Source organism: Stegostoma tigrinum, chromosome 8 (assembly GCF_030684315.1).
Source record: "Stegostoma tigrinum isolate sSteTig4 chromosome 8, sSteTig4.hap1, whole genome shotgun sequence".
In the NCBI taxonomy this organism is placed as follows: Eukaryota; Metazoa; Chordata; class Chondrichthyes; order Orectolobiformes; family Stegostomatidae; genus Stegostoma; species Stegostoma tigrinum.
The window spans coordinates 42,398,376-42,423,409 of NC_081361.1; the positions used below are offsets into that span (position 1 = coordinate 42,398,376).

At 40.6% G+C, this 25,034-nt stretch overlaps 2 protein-coding genes across 12 annotated transcripts in view; one reads left to right on the forward strand and one right to left on the reverse strand.

Annotated features, from left to right (window-relative positions):
- Positions 1-15,859, forward strand: part of lrp8 (low density lipoprotein receptor-related protein 8, apolipoprotein e receptor) — a 105,250-nt gene extending 89,391 nt beyond the window's left edge. For all 5 annotated transcript variants that reach the window (XM_048538697.2, XM_059647818.1, XM_048538699.2 and 2 more), the window contains 6 exons: positions 733-874; positions 986-1,138; positions 2,700-2,912; positions 4,366-4,425; positions 10,238-10,410; positions 14,347-15,859. In XM_048538697.2, the coding sequence (XP_048394654.2) occupies positions 733-874; positions 986-1,138; positions 2,700-2,912; positions 4,366-4,425; positions 10,238-10,410; positions 14,347-14,385 (780 nt within the window). In that variant the 3' untranslated portion in view covers positions 14,386-15,859. The remainder of the gene's footprint in view (positions 1-732; positions 875-985; positions 1,139-2,699; positions 2,913-4,365; positions 4,426-10,237; positions 10,411-14,346) is intronic.
- LOC125456049 (uncharacterized) overlaps positions 10,226-25,034 on the reverse strand; it is a 67,537-nt gene continuing 52,728 nt past the window's right edge. Inside the window, exons 18-21 of one of the 7 annotated variants that reach the window (XR_007248378.2) lie at positions 22,376-22,487; positions 18,050-18,251; positions 17,861-17,934; positions 10,226-10,283 (exon numbers count right to left, since the gene is read on the reverse strand). Coding sequence is in view for 3 of the 7 variants with exons in the window: in XM_048538703.2 (XP_048394660.1) it covers positions 18,122-18,251; positions 22,376-22,487 (242 nt within the window). In the remaining 4 variants the exon portion in view is untranslated. Of the gene's footprint in view, positions 10,284-12,296; positions 14,462-17,860; positions 17,935-17,963; positions 18,252-22,375; positions 22,603-23,879; positions 24,528-25,034 lie in introns of those variants that run through there. The other 6 variants (XR_007248377.2, XM_048538703.2, XM_048538704.2 and 3 more) reach the window with 6 other exon arrangements.

A 25,034-nucleotide genomic window follows, 5' to 3' on the forward strand; every position in this document is an offset into this window, starting at 1 on the left:
GCCTAGCCAGCAGGATGCTTGACTGAGTGCATTGTCTAATCTTCCATCATTTTTCTTTCAGCATTGACATTGGTGTACTTAAACATCACCAATAAACTGGAACCCTGTTTTTCCAGTTTCCTTTCTCACGCTACATTCCATCTTACCCTCAGCCTTGGGACACTACCTAGCAATTTTTTTTGTATGTTATAGCCCCACAGACCTGCTTTAGAGAGTAGAATTGAATATATTGACTCAAAATCACAAGCTGTGATTCTATGATTGCCTCTTAACTTTGAATCTTCAGACATACTGTTTGTGACCTATCAAAGTCATCACTTTCCTTGTTGTTTTTGCTGTAATATGAAATACTAACATTGGAACAGGTTAGATTATAATTCACTCTGGTATAATGGCCAATCACAGCACTGAAATCTTGGGAGCAAAAGTTGCGATGGCACAATTGCCAGCCAAAACATCAGAAGTACGCTGTAAGGTTTCACCTTCAAATTTTCCATGCTCCTGTTAATTCAATAAAGAGTAGGCCTTCTATTCTTGAAAAGAAAGTAACAATCAGCACCGTAATTATGCTGTTTTCACTTTAGTAAATGAACAGTGAGGACAAGCCAACACAGAGTTGCAGATTACAAGAACAGCAGTACATTTGCAGTCTTATCTAAATCCCATTAGTGAAACATCTTTGATTTTTGTGCCATTTGATTTAACGATTATTAATGTGTTTTGCTTTTACAGGACAAGATTTATTGGACTGATATTAATCATGAAACTATTTACTGTGCAAACCGACTGACTGGAAAAGATGTGATATCGCTTGCAAATAACCTGTACAATCTACACGACATTATCATTCTCCATGAATTAAAACAGCTGAAAGGTGATTCCAATCAGAATCTGCTTTAGTCTCAATGTATACTTCATTGCTAAACCTTTTTTTGTTTAATTTTGTCTGGATTTCACACCTGAAAGCTTTTCTTTCTTGAAACAGTTACTAGCTTCTGTGCAGATAGTGCTGCACCGAACGGAGGATGTCAGTACCTGTGCTTGACAGCTCCCCAAATCAACATCCATTCTCCAAAATACACATGTGCTTGCCCTGACAACATGAAACTTGGACAGGACATGAGAAAATGTTATAAAAGTAAGTGTGTTTTGAATTTGCTAATGCATTTGGGAATTTCTGGTTTTCAGTTTTTTGGAGGCGACATTTCTTCACATGCTAGAAAAGTAAAGTCTAAGGGGTGGCCTGGTAGATATTTTTAAGATTGTGAAAAGCTTTAATAGTTAGATATTGAGAAGTTTCCACTTCTGGGGATGATCAAAACTTAGGGCTATGAGATAGTCTTTAATAAACCCAATTCAAAATTTAAACAAGAATGCTTTGGACGAGTAGCAAAGATGCATTTAAAGGGAAGCTAGATAGTTGCATGAGGGGGAGGAAAAAATAGGAAAAGTCTTTGGTGAGGCATTAGTAGCAGCATGGATGAGTTAAATTGAATGGTGTGTTAGTATTTATCACACAATCAATGTATAACACAGAGGAGGAAAGCTTTAGACTACAGGACAATAAAGATGGGCTGGACAGATGGACTGAACAATCACAAATGGAATTTAATCTTGAAAAATGTGATGTGGTGCACTTTGGGAGGATTAATAAGGAAAGGAAATAAAAGTTGAATGTGAGGTTTTTGAGAAGATTTGTAGCCAGGCTTGTGGATGAGGTTGTAGACTTGCTCATCAAGCCAGTGCGTTTGATTGCAGACATTTTGTCACCCTGGTAGGGAACATCTTCAGTGTGCCTCTTGTGAAGTGTTTTATGTTCTGTCTTGCTTGTTATTTATATGCTTTAGTTTGCTGAGTGGGGAGCGGGTGGTGGGTGGCGTGGCATCATTTTTTGGTTCTGTTTTTCAGCGGTTTGTATATCAGGTCCAGTTCTATGTGTTTGTTGATGGAATTCTGGTTGGAATGCCAAGCCTCCGGGAATTCCCTGGCACATCTCTGTTTGGCTCATGCTATTATGGATGTATCGTCCCAGTCGAATTTGTGCTCTTCTTTATTGGTGTGTATTGAGACCAGTGGTCATGTCTCACTAGTCTCAGTACACATAGACAAAGGAGCAACACCTCATATTCTGATCAGAGATAATGGGAACTGCAGATGCTGGAGGATCCGCGATAACAAAGTGTGGAGCTGGATGAACACAGCAGGCCGAGCAGCATCTCAGGAGCACAAAAGCTGACGTATCGGGCCTAGGCCCTTCATCAGAAAAGGGTCTACCGAAACGTCAGCTTTTGTGCTCCTGAGATGCTGCTTGGCCTGCTGTGTTCATCCAGCTACATACTTTGTCACCTCATATTCTGCCTCGGGACCTTACGGCCTGGTAGCCTAAACGTGGAATTTACCAATTTAGATGAGCATTTGAAACACCGCAGTCTACAAGGGTATGGGCCAAATCCTGGAAAATTGGCTTAGAATAGGTGGATGTTTAGTGACTGGCTTGGATACAATGGGTCAAAGGACAGGTTTCCATACTGTAAGCATTCTATGACTCTATAATCCTCACTTCTCCAACCCCAGTCCTTTTATCTGGATCCAAGAGATTTGCTGCCTTCTGGAATTGAGTCACTTTCAAACTTTTGAATTTTTAGATTGTTGTTTCTGTTTCTATTTCTTGACTTAGTTTCTGTACCTTTTCAAAACAGCTGAAAAGCTTCCAACTGTCCCCTCAGTGAGCAGTGGCAAACCAACTGCAAGACCTGGCACAGCTTCCTTTAGTACAGAGGTTCCTGCAAATGTAACCAACAAAGCTGGTGCGACAGTTCTATTCAGCATCACCACAGGAAGTCCACAACAGCTCTTCCCTGGCAGCACTGATGCAGACAACTCGATCCACTTGAACAGTTCCTCATCATTTTGTAAGTCTTAAAGTATGATGCACCTCATGACGTTTTCTTGCAGCAGTTACTTCACTAACAAGGAGATTTTTTTCCCAGGTGGCCAAGGAGTGCTGGCTGTGACTGACATTCTGTTGTCTGTTTGACTTAAACTAAACATATTTCAACATCATTTGGATTTAGGGACATCAGTGCACCTCAAGATGCTGCAGTCTCATGGGATGGTAGTAGTTTCCTTTTTCCCTTTGTTTCACTGTCACATTTAATGAATCAACATCACATTTATCCCCACTTTCCATCTCTCCCTCCTTCCTTAATTGATCTTTTTGAATTCTCAGCTTGTTTTCCATTTCCCTGCTGCGCCTCAAAACATGAGCAGTTTGCCTCCTTCAATATTCCTAGGGCGAATGTGAACTAAGATTTTGAAACTCAAAGGTGAAACACTATGAATAATAGAAATCTGAAATAAAAACAAAGCGATGGAAATACTTATCAGCTCTGGCAGTATCTGTGGAGAGAGAAACTGAGGCTCAGTTCTTCTATTCAGAATTAGAAATCTATTTTCCAATCCTCCCCAGACCAAAACCAAAATGCACACACGCATTTAGAGAAGTTCCCTCGGCTAATTTCTGGGTTGGGAACCTTCTCAGCTAAAGCAATCTAGTTTAATCCAGGAATTTGTGTAAGCAGCAACAAAGTGGGTTAGTGTTGAAACTACCCCCCATTTTTGTGACAATTCCTGGCTTATTGTATTTGAAGGCCTTGAAGCCACTATCCCAATGATTGGGGAGGTAGTAACCGAGGGAATAGGGCAGCAGCTGGGCTATGGTGACAGTTTAAATAGCCAAATACTTTGGTTAGTGTGGGGTAGGGGGATTGTTGAAAGGGTGTCATTAGAGACACCACAGTGCTTAGGAGTAACAGCAGGTTACTTAGGAGTTAGAGCAGGTTTTAATTTCTCTCATTTATCCCAGCTAAGTATTATGCTAAGTTAATCAGATCCTTCTGAAATTTACTATTCAAACTTAGTTGAGGAGGATCAGACGATTTGGAATCAGAAGGTTTCCCAGTGGACTTTTCAACTTCAGGACAAATCGTGGGGAGTTGGTTACATTGGGATTGCTGCATGTGCTCAGTTGGCAACTCAAACTACACTGCTGCAATGGTTAGCTCCCATTGGAGGATCCAGGCCAATGTTAACCTGGCAGTGACATTTAGAGCTCTTAGTGAAAGCTAATTAATCTCTAACTTCAGCCCCTGCATTTGTGTTTCCGAGCCACTACTTCCAAACGTTTCCTACTGTCTACAGAGTAGACCATCATTGGGTTTTATTAAAAATAAAGCTAAGAAAAAGCAAATATTGGGGAAATGAAGCTTCAGCTGCCTTCCTTCACTGCACTGTTTTGTCACAGCACAATCCTCTGACATTTGAGCACCAGCTAGGAATATAACAGTGGTTTCTATCTTTCCACAGCTGATAACAGCAAGAAGTTGAGCTCGACTAATGCCATTGTGGGAATTGTTATCCCAATAGGTAGGTGACTATACTGATACTCCCTCCCAGGTATAACATAGCTATGTATTTTGTTTTGTGTACGCTCAGAAAAATGGAACACCTTCAATTTTGAAACTTCTGATGTTCACATCAATACTCCTGGTAAAGGATTATAAATTTTGATTTGAAAATTAAGCCAACATAGACTGCATTTCACATCACTTTCATATGGGCAACTCTCAGAAGAGACATTTTCATATTATTAGCCAAGGCATTTTTCCATAGAATGTGGCCATTGCTGAGTAGGCCAGCGTTTATTTCCCATTCCTAATACCTGTGGTACAGGTGGTGATGAGCTGCCTTCTCCAACCACAGCAGATCATTTTGCATAGGAGCACTATGATGTTGTTAGGGAAGGAGTTCCAGGGTTTTGACTTCATGACGTTAAAGAAACAGCAATTTGTATTTTCATATCGGAATGATAAGAGTTGGGAAGCTCCAGGTAGTGGTGTCCCCATGTATCCACTGCCCTCGTCCTTCTGGATGGAAATGGTTGTGATTTTGGAGTGTGCAGTGGAGCTTTGAAGCATTTCTGCTGTCCATCATGTAGATAGTACACCCTACTGCTACTGAACGTCAACGGTGAAGAGTGAACATTTGCATGTATGGTGCCAAACAAGTGGGCTGATTTGGCACGGACAGTATCAACCTTGTTGAGTGTTTCTGGATCTGCATCCATGTAGACAAATGGGACCACATTCCTGACTTGTGCCTTGAGATGGTGGACAGCTCTGGGGAGGCAGGAAATGAGTTACATACTGCATGTTTCCTAACCTCTGACCTGTTCTTGACACCAGAGCTATTTTAGACATATAGCTAGTTTAGTTCAGTCTCTGATTAATGGTAACCCCAAGGATGTTGATGGTAGGATATTCAGTCATGGTAATGCCATTGAATGTTAAAGGACAATTTTGTCTTGTTTGAAATGGCCATTTCCTGTTGCTTCTGCGGTGCAAATGTTACTTGCCACTTGTCAACTCAAACCTGGATATTGTCCAGGTCTTGCTCAGTTTGAACACCGTCTGCTTCAGGAGTTGCAAATAGTTCTGAACATTGTGCAATCATTCGAGCATACCCTGCTCTGAAAATGGTTGGGCCTAGGACACCCTGCAGGCAACTCCTGCAGAGATGTCCCGAAGATGAACTGGCAGGCTTCCAACAACCACACCCATCTTCCTTTTTGTTCTAAGTATGACTTCAGTCAGATGAGTTTCTCCCCTGATTTTCTTTGACTTGTTTTCGTGGGGCTCCCTGATGCTGCACTCGGTCAAATATGATCCTGGTGTCAGTAAGTAAGTGCTGCATGGTAGCAATGTTCATGACTTCTTCCATCACTTTACTGAAGACTGAGAGTGGAGTGGGACAGTAATTGGCCCAGTTGGATTTATCCTGCCTTTAAATGTACAGGGCATATCAGGGAAAATTCCACATTGTCACATATGTGCCAGTATTGTAGCTGTACTGGAACAGCTTGACTAGGGGTGCAGCAAATTCTGGAAAAGAAATTTTGAATACTGTTGCCAGAATATTGTCAGAGAGCATATCCTTTTGCAGCATGCAGTGTTTTCAGTCGTTTCTTGATATTGCATGGAATTAGTCAAATTGGCTGAAGTCTTGCATCTGTGATGCTTAGGAGGCCAATTTGACTAGCTCCATATGATATCAAGAAATGATTGAAGACACTGCAGGCTGCAAAAGGATATGCATTCTGACTATATTCTGATTCTTTTCCTTACAGCCTTTCGTAAATAATGGTGCACCTATTGCCTGTGCTGTCGAGGTACCCAAATAGTCTTGTTTGGTAGCTTCACCCAGTTGACACCTCATTTTTTTTAGGGTGTGCCTGATGCTGATTCTGGCATGCCCTCCTGCACCCTTCATTGAACTTGATGGTAATGGTTGAGTGGGGGATATGCCAGGCCATGCCTGGAGTATTGATTCTGCTGCTGATGGCCCACAGCATCTCATGGATGCCCCATCTTGACTTGCCAGATCTGTTTGAAATAACACACAGCACCATAAGGATATCCACAAGTGTGAAGTTAGGATATTGTACAGCAATCAGTCTTACCAATATTGTTCTGTACAGATGCATCTGCAGCAGCAGATTGGTAAGGTTGAGGTCAAGTCTGTTTATCCCTCTTGTGGGTTCCTCACCACCTGCTGCAGACCCAGTCTAGCAAAGGTGTCCTTTAGGACCTGTTCGAACAGTAGTGTTGCAGTCAAACCACTCTTATTGACGGACATTGAGGTTCCCCACCCAGAGTACATTCTGTGCCCTTGCCAATCTCTTTGTCGCTTTGACATGGTGCTCAACATGGAGTAGCACAGAGTCATCAGGCTATGGAGAATGCACAGTGGTGCTATGTAGTAATCAGCAGAAGGTTTCCTTTCCCATGTTTGACCTGATGGCATGAGACACCATGGGATATGGAGTCAATGCTGAGGACTCCTAGGGTGACTCCTTACCGACTGTACCACTGTACTGTCACCTTTGGTTGGACTGCCCTACCAGTGGGACAGGACATACACAGGGATGGTGTTGGTGTTGTCTGGGATATTGTCACATGCTCAGAATCATGCATCACAGACATGATCAGGTTGTAGCTTGACTAGTCTGAGAGCCAGCTCTTCCAGGTTTACTGTCAGCCCCAAGATGTTGCTGGGGGGAATTGGCAGGTTTGACAGGGCTAGGTTTGTTATTGTCATTTCTCATGCCTGGGTTGATTTGATTTTATCCCTTTTGAGATTTTTTAATGGCTTCACATAACTGGGTGGATTCTCAGGGCCATTATGACTCAGGGAATTTGAGTTAGCGAAATCAGGGAGGGTGCACTGCCTTTGAATCCTAGAATCTCTGTAGTGTGGAAACAAGTCCTTCAGCCCAACAAGCCCACACCGACCCTCACAAAGAACAGCATCCTACCCTGTCAATCCAGAGACCCAGATAATGTTCTGAGGACCCAAGTTCAAACCCCACCATAGCAGATGGTGAAATTTGAAATTTAATATTTTAAAAAATCTGTAATTAAGAATCTAATGACGACCATTGCTGATTGTCAGAAAAACCCCATCTGATTCACTAATGTCCTTTTGGGAAGGAAACTGCCATACTTACCTGGTCTGGCCTACATGTCACTCCAGATTCACAGCAATGTTGTTGACTCTGAGTTGCCCTTTGGGCAATTAGGGATGAGCAGTCAATGCTGTCTGATGAGTGAAGCCCTCATCCCGTGAATGAATAAAGAAAAAAAAATCCTGCTGTCAGAAATGATTTATGGCCAGTTTGACCAGGTCCAGGAGCACATTCCCGAGGAGATCTTCTGACCAGCATAATGACTCTACAGGGGGTAGCTAAAGATCAGAAACATGTGGCTGAAGTGCAGATAGTATTTGAGGAGCAAGCCCTACAGGAAGTGTAAAAGGGGCTGCTCCCAGTGTAGGCCTGGAATAGGCAGTCTTCAAGACAAGTGAGAACACAAGCAGCTTGAAAGTCCATGAGTCACCTATTGTATGGGACTGCTACATGATTCCCTAAGGAAAAGGGGAACAGTCCCATGCAGAGAGTCTCCCACTCAGGGTTCCTATCACTTCTGGACAACAGGACCAGATGCCACCATGGTGTCTCCAGATTGTTGAAGAGGATCAGGAAATGTTGGGTGTGCACAGGAACAGCCTGTACAAGAAATCCATCTGTTCCAAGTGAAACAGCACATGGGCGAGTTTCTGCAAGATGGCTCAAATTGGTAGGCACAGGTTTCTGAGGAAAACTTCAGGGCCCAAGGCCAATGTGAAATTCTGATCCAATTTCACTGCTCCCTGAGCAACCTAATTGCCATGAGTGCCATCTGGTCTAAGCACCATGGTTTAGAGGCAATGTGTGTCATAGAACATAAAACATAGAGTACAGCACAGGAACGGGCCCTTCGGCCCACAGTGTTGTGCCAAACATGATGCCAAATGAAACTGATCCCTTTTGCCGTCCCTTGGTCCCAATTCCTCCATTCCTTGCATATTCATGTGCTTATCTAAAAGTGCCTTAAACGTCCCTATCGTATCTACCTCCATCACCATCACTGGCAGTGCGTTCCAGACTCCTACCACTGTCTATGTGCAAAACTTGTCACTAATGTCTCCTTTGAACTTACCCCCTCTCACCTTAAATGCGTGCCCCCTAGTTTTAGATATTTCAACTCTGGGGAAAAAGATTCCTCACCAATATGCTGGATGTGAACAGATGCCCGCAGTGCCAATTGTTGTGGTGTCATCCAGTCCACTCCATTGCCATCCAGGACGCCGTGGAGTCTGGTCACTCCAGTCTTCTGATCTTTTTTGGAGGAGGTGCAGATTTTTGAGCTGTGGATCTTTGATGACAGTCATTACTGTGATGGGGGGACAACTCTGGTTTGAGGTGGCTGTGCTCCAAACTTGGAACAGGTCCAAGTAAACAAGCAGAAACTCCACAATGAATACCAGTGCCCAGATTGATCAGGGGGATGTGGTCGTCACAGGCGAGGCAGCATTTATTGCCCATCTCTAATTGCCCAGAGGGCAGTTGAGAGTCAACATTGTTGTGGATCTGGAGTCACATGTAGGCCAGACCAGGTAAGGATTGCAGTTTCCTTCCCTAAAGGACATTTGTGAGCCAGATGTGGTTTTCTCATCAGTCAACAATGGATTCATGGTCATCGTTAGATTCTTAATTCCAGCTATTTATTGAATTCAAATTCCACCATCTGCTGTGGCAGGATTTGAATCCACGTCTCCAGAACATCGTCTGGGTCTCTGGCTTAACTGTCCGGCGATAATACCACTAGGCCATCACCTCCCCTAAATATAACACTTACAGCGGGATAAACATGGTCAACCTGCACATTGTTGCAGTGTTTGAGGGGGAGGGTCACTGGGTATGAAGGTAGACCATCACATTAGCCACCACCTCCATCCCCTGCAAGCTGACTAACAGCCTCAACAGCGACCCAGTGTAGCTTTTTATCCTGGGTCATGCAGACAACCAGCTTCTCCGTCTTTGTGCCATAACTTAGGGGAGGGATCAAAGTGACTAACAAGAACCACCCCACGGCGGTGATCAGTTGTTTTATGATCTGCGGTTGACCCATGTAGGACAGCAGTCTGAGCACACCTGCGCAGTACTGCAGGCAGCTGGCGACTTCCCGTTCCTGCCGGTTCTCCCAGTCAGATTCCACAGCATGGTTTTGATGGATTCCTAAGTAGAGGAGATGGTTGGTGGTCCAAGTGAAAGACCTGAGCTCCTCTGGCAAAGAATCCATCCACCTCACACTGACCAGTAATCATTATAGTTGTCACAAGAAGCAGGACTGGAGCCAATGCAAGAAGATCCCTATAGATTTCAAGCCTTAAGTACTTGGCTGCGACTGGAATTATTTTTAATCAACCTGTTCAGGCATACTAGGATATACCTTCAGAACAGGAGGCACTGAACTAAGGCCCCCTGGCTTTCAGGCAGGGATACAACACCCTTGCTTGAATCAATTTATATGTAAACTTGATTTATCATGAGCCAACCAAAGTTATTGTCTGTCGCACCGATGCAGTCTGGATTCAAAATTTGTTTCTTTGCCTCACCTACCTGATGCATTACCACTGCCTCATCAATTCCACATTAAATGCTTACCTCTGAAATAATCAAGACACGTGTGTACAGTTTATCAAAGCAAAGGTGAGATCATGCCAACTATTAATTGCTAAGTGGTTTTAACACATTGATATCTCTAAATTCACTGAACAAGTTTGTTTTTATTCTTTCAAGTCATCATTTGTTTGGTCTGCCTGGGAGGCTTCTTGGTCTGGAGGAACTGGAGAAAGAAAAACACAAAGAGTATGAACTTTGATAACCCAGTCTACAGGAAAACTACAGAAGAGGAGGAAGTGGAGGAGACTCACATTGGGAGAAATGGGCAGATTGGCCATGTTTATCCTGCAGTAAGTGTTTTCCTGTCCTGTTGAACATCCATCAGGAATTGCCCTAAACTGATTTATCACATCAGTTAGAGCACAAATTATCTGCAAACCAGAGTCTTAACTGAGAGCAGAGTGGCATTTCGTGGTGCAGAGTCTGGGTGAGGGTGAAGTAGATACTGACGGCACTGTGTCTGGGCGAGGGCTAGTTTGAAATGGGAAATCTGCACACTTCATATCAATTATTTTGCATTTTGCAACAGAGGAAAATGGGGGGTTTGCTAAAGGTTCTGCTGGGGAGCCATGTAATCTTTGCTTTAAGTGTAGAATTTTTTTAATAGTGTCGCTTGATGGCCGATATGGCTTTCTTGATGCATTCTTGCCTACTTGAAATACACAAAGCAGTATACAATAGGCTTCCAATAATTGGTGTGGACAGATGAGGAATTGTTTTGTGGGTCCTAGTGGTGCCTATATATTTGAGGAAAAAATAAGTGTGATTGTATGAGGAGAAGCCTTTACACCAAGACCTGTCTTGTTCACACAAATATTCTTTCCTAGGCCTGCCAGCAAACATTCATCATTGATGCTTTCATTGAGAAAAGCAGCTACAAACAATTTATACCGCAAGGACTAGACTTGCTGTAGATATGAATTTTCTTCAGCATTAAATTACGCTTCAAGGTTTTCCAAGTTACAGACAGTCTGCACATGTATCAAAGCCAGCAAAAGCCTTATACATGCTCTCCCTATGAAAAGGAGGCATTCCAGTACAAAAGAAACACAAGTTGGGAGTTGGATTTGCCCATTCAGCCCCTTGAACCTGCTGCAGCATTCAATAAGATCATGGTTGTTCTGATTCATAATGTTATTGCCACCTATTCCTAATAAACTTTAAACTCCTTGCTTAACAAGAATCTATCTACCCAAAAAGTATTCAATGACTTTACTTGCACTATCTGTTCAGGAAGAGAGTTCCTGACACTCATGACCCTGTAAGAGAAAACAATATTGCATCATTTCAGTTTTAAATGGGTGATCCTTGATTTTTAATAAGTGACCCTAATTCGAGATTCTGCCTTGGGAGGAAACCACCTCTGCTCCATCGACCTTGTCAGGGTCCCTTTCAATCCCTTTATGTCTTTTGAATGAAGTTACCCCTTGCTCTTCTACACTTCAGCAAATACAAGACAAGCCTCTCTAACCTTTCTTCATAAGACAACTTTCCCCATTCTAGGTATTAGTCTAATAAACCTTCTTTGAACTGCTTCCATGAACTTTGCAACCTTCTTTAAATAAGGTAGCCAACATTCTTGATGTGGTCTTACCCATGCCCTGTATAACTAAAGCAAAACCTCCCGACATGTGTATTCAATTCCCCTTGTGATATGATAACATTCTACTAGCGTTACTAATTACTTACTGTACCTGCAGTCTCACCTCTGATTCACCCCGGGCATTCCAGTCCCACCGCATCTCAGAGCTCTGCAGTTTCTCAAAATTCAGATAGTATTGATAATATTTATTTTTTATTCTTCCTTCCAAAATACACGATTTCACATTTTTCCCCACATTATACCCTAATTGCCACAACTTTACCCACTCATATACCCTAACTATGTATTCTTCAACCACCTTATATCCTCTTCCCAGAATGCTTTCCAACCTATCTTTGTGCGCTACCATAAAATTTGCCAGCCATACCTCTTGGTTCCTTCAACTAAACCATTTGTATAAATTTTAATAATAATTAATGATTAATAAATAGATCAGAATTCACACAACACTAGTGATAGTCCAACAAGTTTATTTGAAATCACAAAGCCTTCGAAGTGCTGCTGCTTCATCAGGTAAAGTGGGAGGCTTCTTGATCTGGAGGAACTGGTGAAAGTAAAACACAAAGAGTATGAACTTGATAACCCAGTCTACAGGAAAACTACAGAAGAAGAGGAAATGGAGGTGACTCACATTGGGAGAAATGGGCAGACAAAGGAACAGCACTCCGAAAGCTTGTGATTTCAAATAAACCTGTAGGACTGCAACCTGGTGAGAGTTCTGACCTTGTGCAACCCAGTCCAACACCGGTGCCTCCACATCATGGCTACCATCGACATACAAAATTCTAAACAGGGGCCCCGGAACTGATCCCTATAACACATTACTCATCACATTGTCCCAATGTGAAAAAAAATCATTTATGCACACTCTGCTTGTTTGCCAATCAATCCTCTATCCATTCTAATATGCAACCCTTAGACCACAAGCTTTTATTTTCTGCAATAACCTTTAGATGTGGCATCTTATCAAATGCCTTCTGGAAATCTAAGTACTATACATCTACTCAGTTCCTTTGATACACAGCACATCACCTCCTCAAAGAACTCCAATAAATTGATCAACAACAATTTTCTTCTTACAAAAAAATCATGTTGACTCTGCCTGAATACCTTGAACTTACTTAAATGCAATGCTATAACTTCTTTAACAAGAATTCATAACATTTTCCCAATGACAGCTATTAAGCTAACTGGCCTGCTGTTTCCTGCTTTCAGCCTCCCCTCCTTTTTGAATAAACTTCCTATCTTCTAGTCCAATTGGATGCTCTGAATCAAGTGAGTCTTGGTAAAATAAAATCAGTGCATCAATTATCATCTTTTTAACAGGCCATTAAGACCCAGACACTTGACATTTGTAGCTCCAATCGTACAAGTACAATTTGCTCTATTTGATTTTAATGATTCGGATTTGGCTGTGGGTAGGATTGTTGATGGATACAATTTCAAAATTGCAAATTACTCAGAAATATTGGTAGAAGTGAGGAAGATTATAATGGACTTCAAGGCTGACGAATGGATAAACTTATGACAGATCAAATTTAACATAGATTGATGAGGAGAATATTGTGAGGCAGTCCAACTCGAATGGCACAATTTTAAACGGTTTGCAACAGCAGGGACCTGGGGAAGTTTATGCACAAATCTTTGAAAGTGGCAAGACAGGACCACAAAGAAGTTGCTAAAGCATAAGGAATTCTGGGCTTCATAAATAGTAGAGTACAGAAAGTAGGAAGTGTACTGATCCTATATAAAATACTAGTCCAGCTCCAGCTGGAACACTGAGTTGAATTCTGGGCATCTCAGCTTAAGAAGGCTGTGACGCTTTTGGAGAGGGTTTGGATGGGTTTTATTGGAATAATTCCATAGATAAAGGAATCATTGTCACATCCATAGACTAGTGAAGCTGGGACTGTTCTCCTTGGAGCAAAGAAGGTTAAGAAGAAATTTGATAGGGGTAATCAACATTATGAAAGATTTAATTCAAGTAAATGAAGAGGAAGTTGTTTCCGATACCTGAAGGGTAACCATTAAAGGAAAGACTTCATGTGCTTGGCAGAATCAGTGATATGAGGACAAACCTTTTAATGCAGCAAACAGATTTGAAATGAGTTGACTAGTGGGTGGAGAGATAATAGGAACTGCCAATGCTGGAGAATCTGAGATAACACTGTTTAGAGCTGGTTGAACACAGCAGGCTGAGCAGGAAAGCTGACATTTTGGGTCGAGACCCTTCTTCAGAAAATGAATAATTTCATAAATAGTACAGTAAAATGAATGATTGCCTAATAGGTGGTTACAGTTTCAACTAGAGATATGTTACAACATTTCTTAAATAATCACCTGAATCAAATTTCTGTCAAGAGTCTGGTTTGCTCTTTTATGTTTGTACATCAAATGCATTTGGAATCGATCACAGGAAGATCAATGAAAGACCTCTTAAATTCTCTTCTTATGCTTTTCTGCAATATTTATGTGATATAAAAATAAAATAAGCTGGTAGAGTTTGTGCTGACTGGAACTACATTTAAGTTTGTCCATGAATGTTGGTGATCTATTCTGCACCGTTTTTAAACATGATTTTAAACTTCCTTTAAAGAAAAGTGTCCCCTCTTTTTATTGACAGCGAGTTGCACTCAGTATGGAGGATGACGGATTACCCTGAGGCGTGCTGTGCTGCTCGCATTCGCTCGACCTGCAGACTCCCCATGTGAACAGTGCAGCAGCTGGGATGATCAAGCCTGGATATACAATCAAATAATGGGAAAATTTCTAACATCCAAAAGATGCATATTTTTATATTAGCCAAGCATTTTACACTTTATAGAGAAACAAAAATTAATTGGATGTTTTCTTACCCTAATGGTACACTACTCATTCTTGGAAAGTTCAAATTCAGATTCTTTATGTTTGTACATAATTGCAGTGTCACACTTGTAAACATAGCCTCTTCAAAGCTATATTTATAAAATTTGTAAATAAACTTACCCAAGTGTGCCGCAGCCTAACATTTTACAGAAAGCTACTGGGGTATTGAAAAAATGGTATTTATTTATCGATCTGTTTCCTGGATAAACTTGGGTTATGTAGATATGAAATGGAAGTAGGAAATATTTTCACGTTGTTGCATTTTGCATTTTCTGTACAGTAAAACCTTATTTGCATATATGTTTATATGAGAGAACGTATTTATAAACTTGGGAAATATTGAGGAAAATGCACATTTCTGCTGAGATTTGCTTTTCATGTCTAACATATGTAAAGCCTACTGTTTGTAAGTGGGTTCTGATTCTCTCTCCTGTTTTTGACCTCGACATTAGTTGTTGTTTCGTTTAAAAAAAAACTGCATTCTTGTTCTTATGTTATAGTCTAAACTTCTTTCCTATTTTACAAATGGCATGTTTTTTTTAAGAAAGGTAAGCCGGTGGGAGGGCCAGTTGAGGAACAATGACATGCATTAAGCCCATTGAGCTGAGAGGGCCCTTGATCTGGAAACAATAATCTTGGCTTTGAGCCCCTGCATTGTGAGACAGGGAACAAATCAACTCTTATTTCTCCACTTGATTGTACTAAGGAACAAATAATGGAAACATGCCAAGCGAGTGCAGAATCTGTCCACTGAAATGGCTGCCAATTTTAGGCTGACGCATTGGGGAATGGTGGCTTGCACAAGATGCCAGCGAAACATTCCTCAGCATCTTCAAGGAGATGGGGCACCTTGGAGAAAAGAATAATTTTTTTTAAAAACTGCTGCGATTCAGTGTGGTGTAAAATGTACATATTAGGTCTGCAGTATAGATCAAGTGAAAAATCTGACTTTTGAGCACCAGGAGGATTGATTTCCATAAAATAGCCAAAGGTTTTGTGATAAAGTACACTAAAAATGTTTACTACTTTTTCATTTTTAAACCGAATTAAATATTTTTCTGTGAAATAATCTGGAGGTTTCTCAAATACCTGGTAACCCTGTATACCTGTCTGTTTAAATTTATTTAATTTTCGTCAATTATTGGGGCTGTTGATTGTGTTTAATTTGTTTTTATCAGGGTATATTGGACTTGGGGTACCTTTGGTTTGTGTTTGTATAAAATTTGAAATTTGCAAAGAACATTTCAAAAAATTAAAGTAGTAATCTGAAATGAGACTATATAACTTTTTGTGGCTATAGTCAATTTGCAAATTATGGCAATTACTTGTTTCAACAGATCCGGAAACCTTTTTTTATGTTGGGAAAAGAAGTAACATTTCAGGTTCATAACCCTTTATAGGTGGGCGTATCCCTGTCTGTCGCTCTGTCTCTCTTTCTCTCTCTTTCTCTGCCATATCCAGTGTTCATTTCCAACATTTTCTACTTTGATTTCAGATTTCCAGCAACCTGCCATCACCAACACTACCATCACCTCCCACCCCTATCAACTCAGGTGTATGATATGGACCCCTCTCACCACTAGTTAAATTCCACTGGGAGCAGGATGGGACACTAAGTTGTCCATTAATTGTCTGTTTAAAGGTTTTAGTTAACTCAGAGGTAGGCTTCATGATGACCCTGCCACAGATAATATGGTGATGGAGCAAGGGGACAGCATGCCTGCTGCCCATAGCACTTTATGGGCTCCCTGCCTATTAATTCACTGTTGGTGGGTCATTAAATGCAATCCAGTGTTGACAATATTCTCAAGTTATCATTTCTACTTTACATCCATATTCCTGTATTGACGTCAGGTTCTTTTTAGGTTAAGCTCACAGGAAGGCTTGTCTCTGGGTGACTTGAACTGATTTGTGGTTCCTGAAGAGAGATATCAATGTTGTTGAATGGTTATAGGAACTCCAGGTTTCCCTCCACAATTGTCCCCACCTTATCGGAACTGGATATTTTAAAATTTAAAATTTAACTGGTTACACAATGTAACTTGTGTTTCTAAGCCAGACTGTGATTTCAGTCATCCCTTTCTGAGTTTAGATATACAGCTACAGCCGTATCATTATTATAGCCTGACCAGTTATATCTCAACCAACTGACTGGCAATGCTTGGAGTCCATAACAAGAAGCATGTTCAAGGCTGCTTGCATCGGTCTAATATGTAACTATTCCCTTTCAACAGAATTTGAAACCAGAAACAGAAACTAAGAATTTTAGTTTGAGCACCAGTTCATTTCATACTTTCAGGAATACAGAGATTTCCCACAGGTCAGCTTGACAAGTCCAAATTGGTTGAAAGTATAGCCTGATATACATATTCACCTTAATGTCCAACTGCAGATTGATAGTCCCTACTGAATGTTCATTTCAGAGTATACTGCATTGACTTTAGCACACTTTAGAATAGGCTGAAGTTGTTGAAGGTACTGTAAAAATGCATGTTTTCTCCTTACTGGTGGTACTGAAGGATTTCCACCAGGGATGTTGGCATCCCTTCTCATTCGGATACTTCTGGGTTTCAGCATTTTCAGATTTATAGATAAATGAATTGATCTTTTGGCTAATTTCCAATACTACAGCAATGACTTCACTTCAAAAGCAATTCACTCTGTAAAGTGCTTTTGAGATGTCTGGTAGACTCACAGTGCTTCATAAATGCCACTTGGTCTTAACTATTTTTTTCTTAATTTCACTGATTCCTGTCAAATTTCATTTTGATTACTCCTTCACACTTTTTCACTTAATCATTTCCGATTTGCAAGATAATTCAACTCCATTAATCGGGACTTGTAAATACTTTGTACACTTCACTTATTGTTAATTAAGTCAGATCAAACAATGAGAGATCAGTTTCACTTGAATTATTAAAATGCCACAGCTGATGCGTGCATGTGATAGTAGAAATGGCATTCTTATTGCTTAGATCAAAACCTGTTTCTTCGCTGTGCATGTTTACTATATTCATCAATGAAACGTTGAAATTCATTGGTGCACAATATTCATGGAGGGACTGTCTTTGCTGCAAATATATTGATTGAACTCCCAAAGATTAATTGTACTTCAAGGAAAATGCACCCATTGATAGTTGACTGTCTAGAATTTATTCTTTTTAGTTGATCTCTTTGAAACTGAAGATGAGAACCATCTCCCGGTTCGGTATCTTCTTGGAGCTACCTTAAAAATAGCATTGGTGAAGGGTAGAAGTAAACTTGCCACTCACCTGTTTGACTGAAGTTGTTGGGCAGCTCAGAAATGTGAGACAATAGAAAGATTTCATATCCTGCCAGGAGAAATCTAATGAATATCCATAAAATAAGAAAACATTCAGCAACGTCAGAGAGTCTGTTTAATCACAAGACGTTTTGCAAGATCATAAAGCTCATCAAATACAGGTTACCAATACACTTACGTCATTGAGATGAATCACTTCTTTATTAATAATCACAACTTTATTTCTCTTGTTGCTATGAAGATACATCCACTAATCTCTGTTGTTGCTATATTTGAATTCTGAGACAATGGGATGCCATGGTTTCCAGATGGTCACATAAGTAACTTTATTGTTTTGTTTTCCTCTGCTTTTGATTTCCTTTTGCTCCACAAAGGATAACCTGTGTAAGGAATTCACATTTTAGAGATCTATTTATGTTTGCAATCAATTTTTGGTTTTGTTTTGCTAACAGCACCCTTTATTATTTCTGCAAAGCACATTGCTGATTTGTAATGATCAGAGAGTTGGCCTGCTGTAGGAAAAACACCTGTTTAAAAAATATTAAATATTCTGTTGAACAATTAATGCTAAGAATTATGAGAAGCTCATGCGGTACTCTGAAGCAGAAAAATTCCTCCAATTAGCCGGTTAATGACAGATCAGCAAATCTATTTTGTCAGAGATTATCTCTAGGATTATGTGAGGATTAACTGTCTGAAAAAAGAGTGAACTCTTTCATACTTGTTCATGGGATGTAGGTGTTGCCAGAAAAGCCCGCTTTTATTGTCGATCCATAATTGTCCTTAAGATAGTGCTGATGAGCTGTCTTTTTGGATTACTGCAATCCCTATGATGTGTGTGTTAGGAAAGGAGTCCTAGGATTATGATCCAACAATAGTCAAAGTACAGCAATTCTGTTTAAAATCACGGAGGCTGATGATATAGTGAGGAACTTGCAAGTGTTAGTAGTTGTCCTTTGCACCTACTATCTTTATTCTTCCAAGTCAGAGAGCTTACTGTTTTTTGTGTCTGCTGCTGAAGAAGGCGAGGTGATTTGCTATAGTGTCTTGTGGGTGGTGCATACTCCGTGGGGAAGGGAATGAATGTTTAAGGTTTTCTATAGAGTATCAATCAAGCAGGCTGCTTTGACCTGGATGGCATTGAGCTTCGACATTGCATTCACCCTGGTAAGTGCAGTCTATTCCATCCTACTCCCGATTTGTAGCTTGAAGCTAGTGGGCAGGCTTTGAAGAGTCAAACAGGAAGTTCTTTGCTGCACAATACCCAGTTTCTGAGCTACTGTTTTAGCCATGGTATTTGTGTTGAGTCTGTTTAAGTTTCTGGCAAAGGATGATGCTCAGGATGTTAATGTTAGCGCATTGAGAAATAGTAATGCCATTGAATGCAAAGAGAAGTTGATTAGAATGTTTTGTTCAAGACTGCTATTGTTTGGTACTTTGTGGCAAGAATCCTATTTGACAGCTCTAGCCTGATTGCTGTCCAACCTCAACAACATCTGGATATGGACTATTTCAGTATGTTAGAGTTATGAATGAAGCAAAGTGTGATGCACACATCCTCATTGCTGATATGAAGGTGAAGGAGGGAAGGCCATTAATGAAGCAGTGGGAGATGCTTGGTAGAGACTACAGCCCTGTGAATCTCCCGCAGCCTTGTGAAACTTGTACAGAATTTGGATTGCAGTGATTGACCTCCATTGACCACACCCATTCTCACTTCCTTTATCCATGTTCATAACTATGCTGTAATGAGGTCTGAATTTGAGCGAACCTAACAGGAACTAAACTGAATCTCAGTGTGACAGGGTCATTAGAAAGTAACTAAATAGCATACTCTGACACCTTCGCTCACTTTGTTGATCGCTGAGACTGATATGACGAATGACAAGATGGGATTTGTCCTGGTTTTTGTGGACAGGACAAAACTGGGTGATTTTCCACATCGATTAGACACCAGTATTGTAGCTTTACTGAAACAGCTTGGTTTTGAAGTATGACTTGTTCCAAAGTGCAAGTCTTTCGCACAACAGCCTGGATCTTTTTGGGGCACATAACGCTTGCCTCGTCTCATGTCCTCTGCCACTTCTTGACATTATGTGGAGTGAACGGTTAAAGACAGGCATCAGTGATGCTGGAGACCCTGGGAGGAGGTCAAGTAAAACATGCATGTGACACTTGTAATTGAAGGTGATTGTGAGTGCTTCAGTTTGACAATGTAGCACTTACATAGCTTTTGCATTCTGTAGTGGCACAGCCAATCTGCACACTAAATCCTACAATCAGCACTGAGGATAAATTACCAGATAATCCGATTTAGTGATGATGGTTGAGGGATAAATATTAACCGGAATGCCAGAATTCCTTTGCTTTTCAAATAATGCCCTGAAATCTATTAAATGTAGCTGAGACACCAGCTCATCAAAATGATAGCACTTCTGAATGTGCAGACGTCCCTCAAATTAGCTTTAAACAGTCATCTTAGTTCAAAGCTTAAAACCTATGACTCAGATGGGAGTGCTATCCTTGAACAAGGAAAAATGAAATGGGAGACAGAGGGACTTGTTCAATTTTGTTACTTAAGTAGTAAAGAAGCTTCTGGCTATTAGGAAAGCTTGAATCTTGTTGTACAATGCAATATTTTTATTCTGTTTTGTTTGTTCAGCGTATTTGACATCTGCACTGATACTTTGCAAAAAGATAAGTAATTTTAGTTTATTAGACAGGAAAATCACTGGAAAATGATTTTAGTTTGTGAAACTGTTCAAAAAAAAGTCAGTCTGTCATGAGAAATGAAGTTTGAGGAAGAGTAGAAAAATCTGGAGAGAGTTGAGAATAGTTTAAGAACCAGGCTTCACATGGAAAATATAAAGATAATGCTGAACATTCTGCAAGTTTAATAATGAGTGTACAAAAGGATTTTATCAGACATGGAAGCAATAAAATATATGACTTGCATTTAACACTCCCAAGAACTGAGGAAAACAAGTTAGTGTGGATCCGAGTATCACAGTTATATTTGCTATGAAGAGAGGTTGATGACAGCAGAAGGAAGAAATGCTTCCAGTGCAGAAAGAGGCAGACTTACGTAATTCTACTGTGGTCAACATAGTTATACTTAGAGTAAGAGTGTCGAAGTCAGTAGCAGATTGGCCGAATACTGAAATAGGCTTCACTCATACTTGGAGATTTTAAGAACTGCCGATGCTGGAGCCTGAGATAACACAGCGTGGAGGTGGAGGAGTACAGCAGGCCAGGAAGCATAAGAGGAGGAGGAGCTGACGTTTTGGGTCGGGCCCCTTCTTCAGAAAAATTATTTGCTGAAGAAGGGTCCCAACCGGAAATGTCAGCTTTCCTGCTCCTCTGATACTGCCTGGCCTGCTGTATTCCTCCAGCTCCAAGCTGTGTTATTTCACTCATATCTGGTTGGATTCATTGAAAGCTGTTAGCTTGTCCTTTATACAAGGAAGCAGCCACAAACAGACCTGCCACATTACATGATACTAAACAATGAAGCCAACTGGTTCAATGAAGCAGAGTTACAGTGTTATTTCTAAATTGTGTTTGAATCAATATTTAATCAAATAATTCACATCTCCATGTTTCATTTTATGGTGATACTAATTATGTAATGGTAAATCCATTAATAAAGTGATTATTTTACCTACATGTGCAGCCTTTCTTGATTCTGACAAAATAACGATTGTGTTAAATGGCAATATGCAGCTTTCTCTTAGTCTTTCATTCCCAATTTTAACTCGACAAGTTTGCTAAATGTCAGCTTTCTAATAATGCCTTGATCATAGAATTTAAATCTTTGGCCCTATTTTCTTCTATGGAATGAAGCAAAACTTCAGCAGACACCTTTTTCACTATATGCTTTCATTAGTGTGAACCACTAGTGTCATAGCAAATTGTCTTCATTGTTCAGGATTATTGGTTAGTCCTTCCTATTAATGGCCTAACTGTAGTTGTGAGTTTAAATGAAGTAGATAACAGAACTTTGCTCTATAAACTAAACTGGATGAAGCTATTTTTAAATAAAGGACAATATTTTATCATGAAGGCAGCACTAAACTAAATTGAACAAAATGCAGCACAGTCCTAGATGTGATCTCCACTTCAGCCAGGATAGTTGTAGAAAAAAACCTACAATTGGCCTCCGCACCCTGGAATAGCAGAGGGAAGAATTAAGAAGTGTTTCTGCTATAGTATGCTAGAAAATGATTATGTGTGAGATAGACTTGGATGTACCCAGATTTTAGCCCCTGTGCTGCACAGTTAACTGCCTTGAATTAGGCTGCAACAATTTACTGTTTTGACCCGAGATTCACTCCAGTTAATTTTCTAAAACTATATATAACATATCAGCACTGGAGAGAATGACACTACAAAGGAAAATCCCACCTTCCTCTTGCAGGCTGTTTACCTTCCATTGTTAATGTTAGATTGTGGACAGCTCGATCAGGACTATCACACTCCATTATGAAATGATCTGTTCACTTACTGTTTTCTGAGTTCTTGAAATCTTTGCTCTAGGTTGTTCTTGCTCCATGTTTCTGAGGCGATGACAACCAAACCTTTTGCTTGTACAACTCGTGACAGATGCACTAGCCAAGCTGGCAGATAAAGAAAGCAGCTTTTTAAATAATATATAACCAGCAATCAATCAGCTCCATGCATTGTAGCAACATCTTCCACTTGCTCTGTGTGACAGCAGCAGGTTATTATTCACTGGAAAAATGAAATTCATATTTAGTAACAAGAAATCTATCCTGATTTTTGCAAATATTACATACGTATTTTAAAGTCCAAATAGCTGGAAATTTTGAAGCTAAATTATCTATTAAAAGTCATGGGTGATACTTTGCCCATCCCTTATCTTCCAAAATCCCAAATAAAGCTTTCCTTGCCTTTTTTTTATTTATGGGTATCTCTACAGTCATCACCGTGACATCTTTGACTGCCTCTACTTAAAATATGCTGGCCTCTCCCTCAATCCTCACTGTGTTAAAACTGATATTGATAAGATTTTCTATTGTAGCTCACTGTTTACCAAAACTTCAAACTACAAAATTCTTCCTTCACTCATTTCTGACTTTGCAACTGACAGGCTTATAAAATGTAACCCTAGCCTTACCTGACTGCCGCTTAATTTATTTCCTCTTTCTTTTCAGCTTTGTCTTCCCTCTAAATGGTATCAATCTCCATCTAAACTAGCCGAAATGAACAATAAGAATACTCTGAACACCTTCAAAATTCAAAGGGAGTTGTCTTTGCAAAAAATTGTCTGGCAAACATTTATTCATGTGTTCTTAATGAGAAGTTAAATTGAACTGGAATGCCTCTCTGTGTCAGAGATAATGGGAACTGCAGATGCTGGAGATTCCAAGATAATAAAATGTGAGAAACATTGGGGAAACCAAGCGGAGGCTTGGGGACCGCTTTGCAGAACACCTCCGCTCAGTTCGCAACAAACAACTGCACCTCCCAGTCGCAAACCATTTCCACTCCCCCTCCCATTCTCTTGATGACATGTCCATCATGGGCCTCCTGCACTGCCACAATGATGCCACCCGAAGGTTGCAGGAACAGCAACTCATATTCCGCCTGGGATCCCTGCAGCCATATGGTATCAATGTGGACTTCACCAGTTTCAAAATCTCCCCTTCCCCCACTGCATCCCTAAACCAGCCCAGTTCATCCCCTCCCCCCACTGCACCACACAACCAGCCCAGCTCTTCCCCCCCCCACCCACTGCATCCCAAAACCAGTCCAACCTGTCTCTGCCTCCCTAACCGGTTCTTCCTCTCACCCATCCCTTCCTCCCACCCCAAGCCGCACCCCCAGCTACCTACTAACCTCATCCCACCTCCTTGACCTGTCCGTCTTCCCTGGACTGACCTATCCCCTCCCTACCTCCCCACCTACACCCTCTCCACCTATCTTCTTTACTCTCCATCTTCGGCCCGCCTCCCCCTCTCTCCCTATTTATTCCAGTTCCCTCCCCCCATCCCCCTCTCTGATGAAGGGTCTAGGCCCGAAACGTCAGCTTTTGTGCTCCTGAGATGCTGCTTGGCCTGCTGTGTTCATCCAGCCTCACATTTTATTATCTTGCCTCTCTGTGTCATGTGTGCATAACAGAATTATATTAAAAGATAATCAATGACTTCTCTAGTCCCCTAACCCTGCAACTCCTCAAACAAAAGGTTGGGCGAGCACTTTTCACAAAGGAGTAATAAAAGCATGAATCATGCTTTCGTGAGGATACATAAAAATCTGAGCACAGAAATAAGCCATTTGCTCCAATTGTTTTGTGCTGGTTTCCTCATCCCACATATCAATATATCCTTCTGATTCTTTTTCCATCATAATTTTATCTCCATAATCTGCAAATGCGTCATTGCTATTAATGTCAATTATTCTGTGTGTTAATCCCACATGTTTACCACTTCAAACAAACAAAATTCTTCATTTGGATATTTTTAATGATTGTAATGTATTTATATTGCCGGTTTTGAATTTCTCACGTATCTTCTCTGCGCCTCTATGTCTCCTTGCTTTCATAATTGTAAAGATTTCTATTAGAGCAACCCTCAGCTTTCTCTTTACTAGAGAAATAGTGTGTAATTTGACCTTTTAGTCATTTCTGGAATAGCCTAGAAAATAAGAACAGGAAATCAATTCAGACAGATTACTTTCATGAGAAAACCTTCAGTAAGATACTTTGGAAACATGCAAACTTGAAAAATAAACTTAAAAAGAGCCTAGATGAATTCATGTGGAATGTGTGTAGATTCTTAAAAGGGAAACAAGGATTATTGAACTGTCCTGTAATCTTCTCTAAAATGAAAGGATTCACATAATTACTAAGGTCAACTCCAGTCCCCTTGCTCCTCTGTTTAATGTTATGGTGTGGATGGCCAGGAGCAGTTTGAATAGACATCAGGCAGAAATCAATGACCTCTCACCTGAATCAATTAATTCCAGATTTGGAACATTTCTGGATATCCATCCCATCCAGATGTTGAGGCCCTTGAATAGGCAGTAAATGCCCACTTAAAGGCCTAGCCAATAAACCACAAATTTGCAAGACTACCACAGCATGGGGTCCCAAAAAGCAAACCCTGATGTATTTGTTGTAGGCTTCTGAGGAAAGTCCCTCA